General features: G+C 43.6%; 2 protein-coding genes across 3 annotated transcripts in view; one reads left to right on the top strand and one right to left on the bottom strand.

Annotated features, from left to right (window-relative positions):
• SSH2 (slingshot protein phosphatase 2) overlaps positions 1-2245 on the bottom strand; it is an 88216-nt gene extending 85971 nt beyond the window's left edge. Inside the window, exon 1 of one of the 2 annotated variants that reach the window (XM_048324336.1) lies at positions 2050-2245. In XM_048324336.1, coding sequence (XP_048180293.1) covers positions 2050-2112 — 63 coding nt within the window. In that variant the 5' untranslated portion in view covers positions 2113-2245. The remainder of the gene's footprint in view (positions 1-2049) is intronic. The other variant, XM_048324339.1, reaches the window with a different exon arrangement.
• The window catches only part of EFCAB5 (EF-hand calcium binding domain 5), a 35901-nt gene continuing 23795 nt past the window's right edge, over positions 2002-14107 (top strand). The window contains exons 1-7 of the mRNA XM_048324340.1: positions 2002-2080; positions 2903-2977; positions 5403-5488; positions 5588-5894; positions 8891-9459; positions 13372-13528; positions 13791-13854. Of these exons, the coding sequence (XP_048180297.1) occupies positions 8978-9459; positions 13372-13528; positions 13791-13854 (703 nt within the window). The 5' untranslated portion in view covers positions 2002-2080; positions 2903-2977; positions 5403-5488; positions 5588-5894; positions 8891-8977. The remainder of the gene's footprint in view (positions 2081-2902; positions 2978-5402; positions 5489-5587; positions 5895-8890; positions 9460-13371; positions 13529-13790; positions 13855-14107) is intronic.

The raw sequence follows: 14107 nt of genomic DNA, 5'->3' as shown, positions 1-14107 counted from the left end.
ACAGGACCGAAGCCTTCCTAAGGACTAAAAATGCGTCTGCCCTGCTCACAAACCCTCAGCAGCCGAGGAGGGAGAATCATCTGAAATGATACCAAAGTTTTGATTAAGAAACAAGAAGTTTGTGGCAGAGGAGGAACACACACGAGCTCTAATGGAAGGAGGGAGAAACGACCCACCCCAGATATCTAAGAGACTAAAAGGGCAGCCAGATCCTGAAGTGTGGCTAGGAAGTTGCAACAGGAAATGCAGAAGTGTTCAAAATAGCAGTTAAGATTGTGATGAAAATCAAGTTCACTTTATACTTCAAGAGAAGTCTGAGAAAGTGGAAGTAATTATGAAGACCAAAACCAGGCCAGGAATTTGTCACACACTTATTTCTGGATAGGGCACCAAGGCTGTAAAACCACCACTGGTACAGAGTACACCTCCATATCATGGCATGGGAGAAAGAGAATATAGATACATAAACCTAAGGCTGCATCCTATCAGGTTCCACAGGGAGTTATTTTTATATTTAAAAAATAAGTAGTATCCAAATATCAGCACGATTTCAATTTAATTTAATTGGTTGGGAAACAGCCTGGCTGTTCCAGATGGAAAAGCTTTAGAGAACACAACTAATTGTTCATATATATATAAAATATTTAACAAAGGGAGGGTCTGTGCATCCAAGTGGGAGAAAGAAGGAAGATGCATCCCAATGGGAGAAAGAAGGAAGATGCCAAGAGAGACCTATCTATTCTCACTAGATGTATTCACTGCTGTAAATATATGGGAAAAGGAATAGTGGAAAGGGTAAAGAAATCAGAGGGAGAAGAAATCTCTGAAGTAATGCAGCACATTAATATTTATAGCAGGTAAGTATAGGTGAAATTAATCTGTGTTGCTAAGTAAACATACTTTAGGAGAGACACGGGAATGAAAGAGGGGGGAAAAAAAAAGAGCTAAGTGTTCTGACAGCTAAAATGCTGTCAGGGCAGGCAGGACCTGTCAAGTAGCTGATCTAGTTTCAGAAGAGGTTACCTAACACAACAAGAAGTATTTTCAGAGTAGTTAGCTTTTTCTCTCCCCCCCCCTACTGAGAATGGAAGCAACTGGGATTTCAACTATTCTCTTCCTCCAAACATTGGCAAACCAGGCATAGCAGCAGTATGATAATGCATGAGGTTTTTTAAGGATAAATGCTAACTTAGAACTAAGCGTACAGAAATGAAAGCAAAGCTATGCTATTTTCATTCTCATCCTTGGAAACAGCACATGAGGGTAGGTAGCAGCTTAAGGAGTTAACATGCAGGGGTTTATAATAGAGAAGTACAAACAACAAACAAAACAACAGCCTGTCCCAAGTTTGAAGAGCATAGAAAGGCAGAAGCCTTCAGAGCCGCCTGCCCAACCCAGGGCAGCGATGGGAACATCTGTCCTGCTGCACATCTCACTCGGGCATTTGGAATCTGGCCGTTCTGTGTCTCTCCTGGGCTTGACACAGCGCTGTGAAGATTATGTGCACCGTTCGAAAAAAAAGGGGGAGAAAACCACCTTAGCTGTGCGCAAAGGCAGAGCCCAGCACTGGGGATACCCAGAGGGTGCTGTCAGATGAGATCAGCTGAGCACGGCCGGAGCCCCAACCATGTCAGATCGCTTGCACACACGCTTCCCACATCTCCCACCACATACAATGAACACAGAATAAACCGGGCGGATTTATGGAGACAGCCCCGCGCCGCCCCATCCTTCACAGAGGGGCTGGGTATGACTGGGACCCTGCGATACTCTCGGGGCCGGGAGGGAGCTGCCCAGCCCCAGCCCGGGCCTGCTGAGGGGCACCGGGACCCCTGCCCGTTCCCTCGCTTGTCACCAGGCCACAGCCCAGGGGTGTGTGAGTCCCGTTCCCGGGCACCGCGGGCCCGCATCGCCCCCGGCCCGGGGCCCGGACACCGGCGGCACCGGGGGGGGGTGAAGCGGAGGGGGTGCGGCGCATGCGCAGCGCCGCGCGCCGGACCCCAACGGCCGCCGAGCACCGCGCTGCCCCCAGCGCCCGCCGGGACTCACCGAGGCGCAGGGGCTGGAGGTGGCGCTGGGGGTAGGCGAGCGCTGCACCGTGACCAGAGCCATCGAGGCGCGGCGGGGCCCCCCCGTCCGGCCGTCCGGCGGGGGCCTCACTCCATGGCGGGGACAGGGGAGCGGAGCGGAGGTGGCGCGGCGGCGGCCGCACGGGGCGGCAGCGGCTGCAGCTCCGCGCGCGCCCGCGGCCTCTCGCCGACTGAGGCGCGGCGGGGCCGGGCCGGCCGGGCACAATGAGGCGCCAGCGCGCACGCGCCGGCTGTCAGCGCGCGCGCGGCGCCGCCCCCTGGCGGCCGCCCCGCGTTAACCCCCGCGGCGCCGGCGGCTCTTGAGGGGTCCCCGCACCCCCAGTCCCGCTCCCTGAGGGGGCCGCGATGGGCAGGAGGGTCCCGATATCCTCACCCCGGCCCCTGAGGGGTCTGGGGTGCCCTGGCATTTTCCCCCCGATCACTGAAGGGGTTTCGGCATCGCCCCCATGTCCCTCAGCCTCGTAGGTGGCTTTTATTAGTGGATGTCAGCAGGGCACCCTCAGGGTGCCTCTTGGCTGGTGATGGTTTGTGGAATCCCATCCCGCTGGGAGCTGTGACAGTGGGTATGGCAACCCCTGGTGAAAGTTGGCATTAATGGTCACATAACACAGCTTTTCCTTGGATTCGGCAGCAATAGTAACTCCATAATGAAAGCAGCATATAACACCTCTTCATACATGAACGCACATGCCCAAACACCAAAAACCGAGTCTAATGAGTGCATCTTAAGCATTCAAACATTGCCAGATGCAGAAGTGTTTGAGGGTCTGAAACAAAGGGTCAAATGCTATTAAACTTCGTTTGCTTTGCAGTTTCAGCCTGATGGTACCAAATTCATGGGAAGGAGGTAATTTGGATCAAGAATCTACAAAATTCGTGGGAAGAAGGTAACTGGGATCAAGAATTGTCTTGGGTATCGAATGACAACATTACATATGATAACCAGAAGCTGTTCTAAATGTTAAACAGAGCAAACTCTTTGTCAGGAGTGTGTGTCAACCCATCGATTCCATTGCAGCACATGGCTGATACTGCTGTGATCTGCTCCTCAGGCAGGCAGCACTTTATCCCTTTAAATTTAAGCACTGGAGAAGCCACATGGTCGCTCTTTAGGTTATTCCCCAGTTAAAATAATGATCAGGGAGGTTCCTGTAGCTGGGCTTGGCTGCAATGGAGAAGTCAGGCTCTCGAATGGGGCGTTTCGCCTCCTGGTGGACAGGCGAGGATGGAGGACAGGGATGGAGGACAAGCTCCCTAAACTGGACTAAACCGAGTTTACAGAGTGGGCTGCACAGCAAGCCAGGGTCCTGAACATGCAAATATAGGGCTGCTTCAAGGCTCCTAGCTCATGTTCAGATATGCCTGCATCGATAGAGAGGATTGATAGAAGGCTAAAGCTCCCAAAGTGTTGTAGCAGTTCCCTCACCTGAGATTGGTGTTTCATTCTGGATTTTGATCAAGTCATGCAGGGATTACTATCAAGAAGTGATTATTTAAACCAAGTTCCAAAGTAGACTTTTGTGTAATTTTTATATACCTTGTAGGTCTTCCAGGTATTTGAACAGCAAACACTTTTTAAAAACATTTACCGCAAGTAAACAATGGAGTTGCTATCTACAGTTCACTAGAAGTCCGACATATCAGTTATTAGCTACAACAACCACAGATTGTGATAGTTCTCCAGCCTCTAGAAAGGTGCAATTTGCATGTGCAGTGTTTTTTTAGCAGCAGTATTTAAATGTAGAGGAGGAAGCTATAAGGCAGATGTATTGGGATTGAAAAGAGCAATTAGAGGGCAGGCTGTGGTCACAGCATCAGGGTTGGTACAAAAAACAGACTGGAAGCCTGTGGCCTTATTCTTTCCTGTGCTGGCAGCACTGTGGTCAGCACCTGCTGCTTCAGCCCAGAGTAGCATTTAAAAGAAATGGAGCTGTACATGAGCTGGTTTTGTACACATTTCCAAAACTGACTATTTAATACACTGCAAACATTTCCCTGGCTAACACAACTTATTATTACTACATGTTAGGGCTTTTATTGCATAATCTTGGCATCAGCTGCAAAAGACAACAGAGTGCTCCCAAAATGTATCTTACACAGAAAAAATGGAACAAAAAAAAAAGATAGAAGAGGCAATTCCAGCAAAACATCTGTGATGATATATTCAGCCCATTATTTTGTCAACAGTGCAAGTATTTGGTGGCATAATAGAAGGATACACTTTGCTTAGCAAAAACATTAAGGGGTAACAGCCAAGATAGATAGGGTACAATTAAAGGTTTGCTTAACCCACGGGATTCCACTTCCAGAAAAATAAAAATAGAGCTGTTTTGATCCCTCCTTCTAAGTTCTAGTTGTATGTTCTTGTTTGGGGGTCGAAAAAAAAAAATCACTTTTTTTTTTTTAAATTTATGTTTCATTCTCAAAAAGTTTTGTAAGTTAATCATAATAGCAACAGAATTCTGCATTGCAAAGGGGAAAAACCAAGCCCACCTGGGAGAAGAGATAACAGGAATTAATCATGTGCAAACTGCTTTGAGGAAAAAGTGCACAATCCAGTTTAAAGCCTCATTTTAAATTATTCCTGTGCACTAATTTTCTGCTTCATTTTGTTAACATAATTGATGCTAGACTTCAACACATCTTAGAAATGCACAGCATTGAGCATATTTCCTTCTGATATGTTTTTCCAAATAAACAGCAAAGAAATGATAATTTATTACAGTGTATTTTTCACATGAAAGCTGACCCCTCTATTTCAAGGTTTCTTACAGGCTGTCCCATGAAATGGAGACTAATAGAGGGCAGGGTACCTCGCAGCTGTTCCAGTGACAAATACCATAGATAAAGTCACAGTTCAGTTTTCCTGCAGGTAGGCAATCCAAAGACTATGCCACTTCCAGTACAAAACACAAAGAAAGAAACAGCATTAGATAAACCTCATTTCCTGGCAGAATTTGCCATAAGTTTCTCAGCTGGAAGTCCTGCCTAACCTAAGGGAATCGCTGAACAGGCACCTGATTTACATTTGTGTAAATGAGTGCAGAATGCCTGTTGTAGATGTGTTGGTCTTTTGCCTTCTCCTTTCCCCATCATATTATTCTTCAAAGAATATAGGAGAAATTATGAAAGGGGATTCATCAAATTCCTTTAGATTCAGGTTTAAAAGCAGTCTGACAAAATGGCAGTGTGCACTCCCCCCTCGTTAGTGCTTTGTGTGCCTTTCCTGCAAGGCTGCTTCAAAGCAACACAAGAAAGAAAGCCTGAAAATGTTTAAACTGAGTTTGTAATTAATTTCTTTTTATGGCTCAGATCCTCACATCTGGTTAACATAGTCCTCTCTTCAGCTGGTAATGGACTTGAGACAGTTCTGGACTTTGTGAACCTTGAATCTGAAGGTAACCTGTCACTGGCACCTGTGGATTCTCTCTCTATTTGTGCCCTTAATTTTCTCTGTTGCTATTCATAGTCCTTTTTTGGTTTTATTTTATTTTCAGTCATGTGATGCAGTGTTCTAAGTTCAGTACAGAAGAGTCTGTTGGGCTGTGCCAAAGCCAAAAGACAACCTACAGCAATTCTGATCGTGGAAAGACATAGCAACCTTTGGGATTATTGCTTAGCAACTGCAAACACACAGAGGAGTAAAACTCACAGCCCAGCTCCACAGCAGGTCTGAGAAATCCCTAATTCACTTCAAGATTTTTAATGGTTGAGAACAGATGGGCATATATTAAACCCCTGTTGCTTTGCAAAGCCACTTTGAATGCAGGAGGAATAATATCTATTTTGATACCTGCTCCAAAGGTAAGAAAAACAGTTCTTCAAAGCTTCAGAAAGCAAAGGGGAAAATGTTTTAAAATTTAAATTGTATTGAAAAGATCATGTATGAAGAGGGTATTGGTCTCTTTGTGATTGATGAGATAAATATGCTCTATGAAACGTGTTAGGGAAAGGCAAAATTATTTCTGAGCAATGGAATTTCAAAGAGAATGGACTTTGTTTTTTGAAAGAACTTTTATAAGGCAACATCTCCAAAATATTTACCTAAACAAACTTTAGTCCTTCCTGACTTTATCCCACCCATTAAAATTCTCTTAACAGAATAACAATGGAACCATAAGAATATTATTTATGAGCAGATTTGGGTTTTGTACAGAGAACACAGAGAGAATATTTTTGTACCTGCAGGGATTCCAGCAAGAGTATTTTTCTCACAGAAAAGGAGCCAGGGAAGTGGCATCCTACTAAATAATGGAAAGCTTATCTTGTCTTCAGCTTGAACAAAGGCTTACAGGAAACTTTATATCACACTTCAAATTTCCTGGGTGATTCTAGAGCTTGCCTCTGTGCTCCATGCTTACTGTTATTTGGGCTCCATTTGGGAATGCCATAGGCCCTGAGAGCTCTCCATATTATTGTAAAATCACAGACTCATAGAATCATTAAGTTTGGAAAAGACCTCCAAGATCATCGAGTCCTTTGACCTTTGACCAAATACCCCATTGTCAACCTGACCAGAGCACTGAGTGTCACGTCCAGTTGTTTCCTGAACATTTCCAGGGATGGTGACTCCACCCCTTCCAATGCCTGACCACCCTTTCAGTGGAGAAATTCTTCCTTATGGGCCAAATTCTCAACTAATGTAAATCAGCAATGAAGGTTCTGAGCCAACAGGGTCTTATCCGAACTGGAGCTGTGTCTCTGTAATCCTCAACAAATTCCAAGTTTCATGTCCTGATTTTAGCATTCCTTTGTTGTTTATTTTTTTGTATGTTCTTCCATGCCCTCTTAGTCTTCATCATCTGTACTGCATTAAAGTACTGTTCTCCATGCTCTGCTTCCATTCCTGGAGTTATGTGGATGCCATGGAATTGAGACTGAACAGTCACGCTGGTTGTTTAATGTTTTGTTTTGTTCTGAGATCCTTTATAAACATTTACTAATCCTCAAAACCATCCTAACAAAAGGTTGAGAGCAGTGTAGAAAATAAATTCATCATCTTTCAGAATCAGCCACCTCATAAAGCAGAGCGCAGTTGTCACTTCAACATTGCACAGCAACTGCAGAGGGATTCATGAAGGATGTTTTAAAAATAATATAAGTATTTGAAACTACAAGAACAGTTTATTTTGGCACAACAAAACCAGCTGATTTGGAATGTGACCAGAGCATGGTTAACACGCTGCTTTGAACCAAGGATTCTGGTTTTACAGCTTATTGAAAGGAACTCACCTAAGCAAGGAACAATTCGACAGGGTGGACAGGTTTCCCTTTCTACCATTATAAATCCAGACTCCCTTCCAGGTCATATCCTTTGGTGGCAAAACCAACTACCAACCTAAAAGCCTCTGTGTGGGTCAGGTAGGCAGCTTGAGCCAGAAATCCATCCCATTCCCAGCAGGCAATCACCTTTGGAAAAAAATTACTAGAAGATACCAACAAGCCCATTGAGAAAACAAACCTACAAATTTAATGCTGTGAAGCATCCCACCTACCCAGGTAGTATTTGTACTCCAACAGTGGTAATGAACCAGAAGGTCAACATATTCATAATTACATTTCTGTGCCAGGAGGGCTGTAGATCACATTTATGCATTTCCTGGAGGCTGAACTCGCTTCAGAACAGCTACAAATGCTTAAACAGGAAGAGCAATACATATCAAAAGCAGTGCTATTGCTATGGATACTGAAAGGCCTCAGTGAAAAACACTTTCAAATAAAAACTTGAAAAGGGTAGTGTGGCAACAAGTTCAGAGTGGAGTTTCGTCTCTAATTTGGAAAGGTGTTAGATTATTTTTTAATATCACTCTTCCCTTGCTGTTGTTTAACACTGAGCTGGGGGATTTGTGGTGTGCTGGTGATTTCTCGTGCTTTGAATCAATTAGTAGCCAGTCTTCTGTTCCATTCTGCATGTGTAAATCCCATTCCAGGTACAGACAGTTATGCATGGAGACATACAGGAACATTTTTCAAATTGTGCCTTGTGAGCAGCTCAGCTTCTCCTGATATTTCACAGAATGAACATTTTCAGCAGTGAAGTTCTTGAAATTGTAAGGGGATTATTCTTTTACAGAATAACCTACAATATAAAGTGCTTGTGAAAAACTTATTACAGAGTTCATGGTATAGATTTCCCCTTTCTGTAGAAGCTCTGCTGACCCATGCACCTGTGTCCTTGTTACCTTGACAAAATGTCCAGAGGAAAAAACAGCTGCCAAAGTTGAAGTTAAGTAGTTTGTGGGACAAGCTTCCTCACTGTTCTTCACAGCCTCAGAAAAGCTGAAGCAGAGGAAGCATGTAGAGGAATCTTGCTCCTGGGTATCTGGCATTTTCCATTACTTGCTTCCTTTGTCTCATATCCACTGGATTTCCTGGAGGCAGGGAATGGACTTAAACAGAAATAATGTACTGGGGGTAAGAGGATTTCACTGGTTGGAACTGGGGGACAAGTTCCAAGCACTGTTCACCACTTGATTTTTGAGTCTCTAAGTGACTTGGAATTAATCATTCCCCTTTTGTTCTCAGTTTCTTCTGCCCTAAGAAAGGAACACACTAATTTAGTTGTTTTGTCTCCAAGGGCTGTTGTGATACATAATTAATCTTTATAAATAATTTACTGACCTTTGAAGTGAAGTGTCTGTATTTACTTAAGAGTACAAAGCAGCAATAACAGAATAAAAAAGGAATATAGAAAAATATTAGTTAATGCCTAACAATAGATTCTATTCCTGTGTCACCTGTTAGGGCACTGCTGCATCTTTTGGCATTATATAACAGCAGCTTTTTTTTCTATGTCACAGTGATTGACTGCTCAGCCAACAGGATCAGCCCAATCTGCACATCTACAAGATCCTGAACTTGGACATAAGGATAGGGCTGCAACAGAGATGGAAAGCAATCAGGGGGATGATGAACTGCCATGTCTTAGTAATTACACTTCGTGGAAAGAGTGTTTTCATGAGAAGGTACAACAAAGGTGTCTGAGTCTGCAGGAGACAAAGGTGAGGATGGTTCAAGCACAAAAAGCAGAAGAAGCACAGGTGAGGAGGAGAGAACCCGGGGACTGGCTGGCCAGAGAGTGGTGCAATGAGGAGAAGGAGACACAAGACACTCGCATCTATTTGCTCGACAATCTCCTCCCTACATTAGTCCCAGGAGTAGAAAATCTGATAATGGAAGTGGAAAGGAAGCATGTGCTTGTATCAGACCAAGAACCAACCAGATTTAACCCCATTAATTATCTTGGAGAATACCTGATGAGACATAACCCTCAGTATAATGTTCCTACAAAACCAGGCCTGTACCTGAGAGAAATGAAGGTGGTCTCGGAGGAGCTCAAATCTTTGAGGCAAGGTACAACATCACAGAGGTGAGAGCACTGACAGTGTGGCTGGTCACAAGGCCAGAGCTGGTGTCTTGGTCTCTGTTTCACAAAAGAAATGGGGTCACTGCAGCCTGGCTGGCAGAATCTTGAGCAAAACACACCTTGTAGAGGGCAGTGCCGGGGATGGTATTTGTCTAGTAAAAACTTGAGAAGCAGGACAAATGCCAGAACATGTCACACAAAATGAAACACTAGTTATTCCTGTTTAAGGCAATATTCTGCCCTTCACAAGGATGTAATTCCTCCTTAGAGTCTATCTTAATTACACATGTGCAATGTAAACTGCTTCCAAACCGGTCTAGCTTAATGACAGCAGCTCTTTGGGACAGGTGTTAGTATCAACGGTCTAGAGATTCTTCAGATCATTTCTTCTCTAGTCTTCTAAACTTAATAAAAATATAACCTTTTTTCCTCCTTCAGGATGATTTCTCTTCACCAAGCCAACAACATTGTCCTGGCACATTGTAGAAACTCCCTCTCCTGGGATTTTTTATTTAGGCTTTCCTTTTATATTCTATTTTCCTTTTAAAATAGAAACTGGTTTGTATTTTGTTCTGTTGCTTACTTCTAGGCTGTTTGCTTTAGTATAATACTTAATAAATATTGGAAGGGGGTTCCATGGAACCTTACAAAATGCTAAGGTTAGAATATGACAGCATTAGGTGAACAATAATGCTTTCTTTTCATTACTCTATTCAGGAAAATACAGATGTGAATTTTCAGTTCATAGACGATCCAGAGGTGATTGTGATTGATTTCAAAATTACTCATTCACAACTAGGGCACTTTACTCTGTATCTCTGTCTGTAGAATAATGACTTCTGTTTGAATGACTGTCTCTTTATTTACATAAATAGTGCATACAGCTTGAAAATTGGTTTCAGTGTCTGTCAGGAATTAGGGAAGTAAAATGTTGACATGTCTTATGCATAAACCCTAAATGAAGATAATTGAAGTTCCCAGTGTTATAATGCTTAAAAGGATATGTTAAATCTCTCTATCTGAGCTTCTGTCTCCACATTTCCATTAAACATACTGCTGCAGTTTGTAGGAACATGCCTGGTGTGAATACAACAAAGCAGTGTGTGAAGTGAATTTCATACAGTCACGGGTAAAAGAATTTCAGTTTTATTTTCTGTTTTTTAAATGTTGGTCCACTGAAACAAATGAGCTGGGGAAATATGTCTTTCAGTGAGTTTTTACTCAAGCACAGGCTGTTTGAGGGGGATGGTTAGGATATCAGCCTTGCCACACCTTTGCTTTGGGAACGGTTTTGCCATTCATGTTGCTTCACAGAGAGACACCTGGACACAGGACCATATCTCAGTTTTGTTTTGAAAAAGAAATTGAATTGAAATACATAAAAATTCCTGGGGTTTTTGATTGGGCTTTTGTTTGGTTCTGTTTTATGTGTTTATTTTCCCCTCCTAAAATACTCTTGGGTTTCATTGTGAATCAGACCTTATTTCTGGACAGGACAGATTTTCCTGTTGAATGCAAAGTGTTGGCTACCCATGACCTGTTATCTTGACCTTGGCTGTAAGCCCATCTTTATGTTTGGAGACAGGTTCTCAATTTGTAGCTCTCAGAGCTGATGGAAAGGAAGTGACTATCAAGACTTACAGAAATAAATGTCTCCATAGACAGCATTGCCAGGGGGTTTCTGTAATCAGGGCTGTAGCAGGTTTTGCATATCCAGTGGTATCATGGGATTTGCATTCACAGCAGCTTAGGATTTACATATTTGTGATGGCTGTATTGTGGGATTTGCATGGGATTCTTAAATCACAGTAACACAGGATTTTACCAGCACCACACAGCAGAGAGACTCATGTGAATCACTGGATTTCAAGCAGGAAAGAAGTGCTACAAGAGCAATGCCTGTCTGTGCTCAACATCTCTCACATAAGCACCAGAAAGGTGAGGAATGAAACTTGGGCCCAAATGAAGGTCCTGGAAGCCTTGACAGTACCTTCAGGAAAGGCAGGATTCACCACAGGTCCCCATCTAACACTTACCCATCCTCAGGGAGTTCTCTTGGACTTCCTCCAGTTTCTCCTTAACTGCCACCTGACTGGGAGTCAAGGCAGGAAGGAGAACAGATGGGAGAAACTCTTTATGCACATGGACTGATACCTGAAACTGAGCCTTTGTCCAGGGATGGGAGTCCTTCAGGCTGAGTCACCCATCCCTGTGTGGGAGGCAGGCAGCTCTCTTCCTGAGGAAACATGTTTGGTTCTGCAGGGAGAAGTCACCTCGCTGCCACCTCATCTTCTCTGGGAAAGTCTGATCAGAAACGAGCTCACTTTGCAATGAGTGCCTGGTGCTGTTATCCTTGTTTTGCCCTTATTGTCTGAGGGGGAAAAGTTTTGTCCCACCCCAGGGACACCAGGCAGAAGATGCAGCTGCCCAGTTTTAGGACCCTAGAAATGACTGCAAAACTGCAGCTCAGTGCAGGTGCAGCACAGAATGTAACTTGTGCTGGACACTGCCCAAATTAATCACCAAAGCACCTTGGCAGCTCCAGCACAGTCCAGGCTCTGCTCCCAGCTTGCAAACGGCTCCAGAGGAGGAGCTACCTCTACAAATGGTCTGGTTTTCTCTTTCTGCCTGCATCATATATTGGAGAAAAATCTGTTTGTCCACTTAGGTTGGTACCTGCTGCATTCCTTCTCTCCTCTGGCTCTGGGAAGGAGTCAGAAGATGGGAAAATATTTTACCCTTCCCCTGCTATCAAAGTGCCTGAGGCTGAGCTGTCTCAGCAGCACTTGTGCAATGCCCATCATTGATTAAGGAACCAAATGATTCATTAAGGAACCTCTGTGACAAATGGCTATGAAGAACAAGGACCTTGTGATAAAACTGACTGTGATCAAAGTGTATTGCTGTGACATGTAAAACAGGTCTTTCTGTTCATTAAAGAAAATATTGATGGGTTATAATTTGTAGGATGACCCCAGAAGAACAAAAGAGAGGAGGGATGGGATCAACCCATTTCACAGCATGTGAAACACAGGGGGAAGAAGGGAGCAGGAATTGTTAGTTAAAATACAGTTTTTGGAGTTCTCAGGTACAAAAGAGGAGCAATTCCCCTTTGTCTGAGTAGCTACAGAGGGTGTGAAGGCCACGAAGATGAGCAGCTACCTCAGTGCAGAAAGATTCTAGCAGCCTCCATGAACAGGAGCTGTTGTCTCCATATGAACTGTTCGTTTGGCTTTAAGCATTTTGACCTTCCAAAATGTTTTTTTTCCCCGTTTCATAAATTAACAAAGTCAAAAATCAAAGCAGATGAGTTCGGGATCAATTTTATTCAGTTCTTTTGTTGTGTGAAATGGAGGATTGGGAAAAACATGGCTGGGTGATTAGAGGAGCAAAGAAAACAAAAGGAGGAAGAAAGCGAGCTACAGTCCAAACCTGCAAACTCTATGTGTTCAAAATGATGGAGAGGCTGAGGTATTATCCCTGTCCTAAGGCATTGAGGGCTCTATTGTGCGAGGCTGCTTCAGAAATTTCATTGAACATTGTTCTTTGGCAGTGAAGTGCTTATGTGAAAAGGTACTTGGGTTTGGAGACAATGAAGACTGATGCAATTTTGTTGGTAAATCAACTGTAGCAAAATTATGCACCTGTCTCCCTGCTAGAATTGAAAGGAAATTGAAGGACATCTACACAATAAATGATGAATGTCATTATAAATGTGAAGGTAAAATGTACCACTGTTGAAATTGCACAAAACTAGGAGAGCTGCACAGATGATTTTCCATTAAATGTCTTCCACATAGACAGGAATTTCAGCAAAAAGTTACTTCCTTTTGTTTTGTTCTTTAGGGTAGGCTTAATCAATCTTAAGTACGCTTATGATGGAATCTTTGTAATCCATGTTCCCATGTCCTACAGGCTGGTCAAGATGAAGGCTGAGGCAAAGAACAAACGTGAGGCAAGGGAGGAGATGGAAAGAAAGAAGGCTGAGGAGACAGTGAGGAGAAAGGAGGCACTGGCAGCTCTGTTCAAGGAGTGGACAGTGGATGGCAGTCACAGAATCCCAGCAGCACTGGTAACTAGGGGAGATCCTTCCGTGGTTGTTCCAGACAGGAGGAAAAGGGCATTTGTGCTGGTGGCATGTGCCCTGTCATGGCAGCGTGGGGCACAAGGATGGGCGATGGCTCTGCCACCACAGGATCAGGGGACAGGGTGTTGTCCACAAATCTTACCTTTGTGTATGGCCCATATGTCTGATTATTCCAGGTGATTTATTTTCGTAATTGTCTACTGTTGTCTGCACGACGCAAGCCTCTGACTATGACCTTGATTTTTAGGTTCAGAGTGCTCTGAGGTCTTTTCCAGATGTCACTGGTTCTATTCCTGAAGATATGAGAAAAGGCAAGTTTTCAATGTGTCTTCCTTAGCTTTGCTGCTGTGAACTGAATTCTGATGTGACCTGTGAGCAAATAGCAAATGGGTTTGATAACAGAGGAAGAATCTCTAAGGATAGTTACACCACAAATCTTCAGATAGATTGGAAAGAGACTGAACCACCATGTAACATCAATATGATCATAAAAAGTATAGAAAAAAGTTTAAAAAATCTTTCAGAGAGATAGAAGGACCAGATTTAGGCCCTTTCCACTTATCT

Source organism: Corvus hawaiiensis, chromosome 20 (genome assembly GCF_020740725.1).
Source record: "Corvus hawaiiensis isolate bCorHaw1 chromosome 20, bCorHaw1.pri.cur, whole genome shotgun sequence".
Classification (NCBI taxonomy): Eukaryota; Metazoa; Chordata; class Aves; order Passeriformes; family Corvidae; genus Corvus; species Corvus hawaiiensis.
This window is presented reverse-complemented; position numbering and strand designations above follow the sequence as displayed.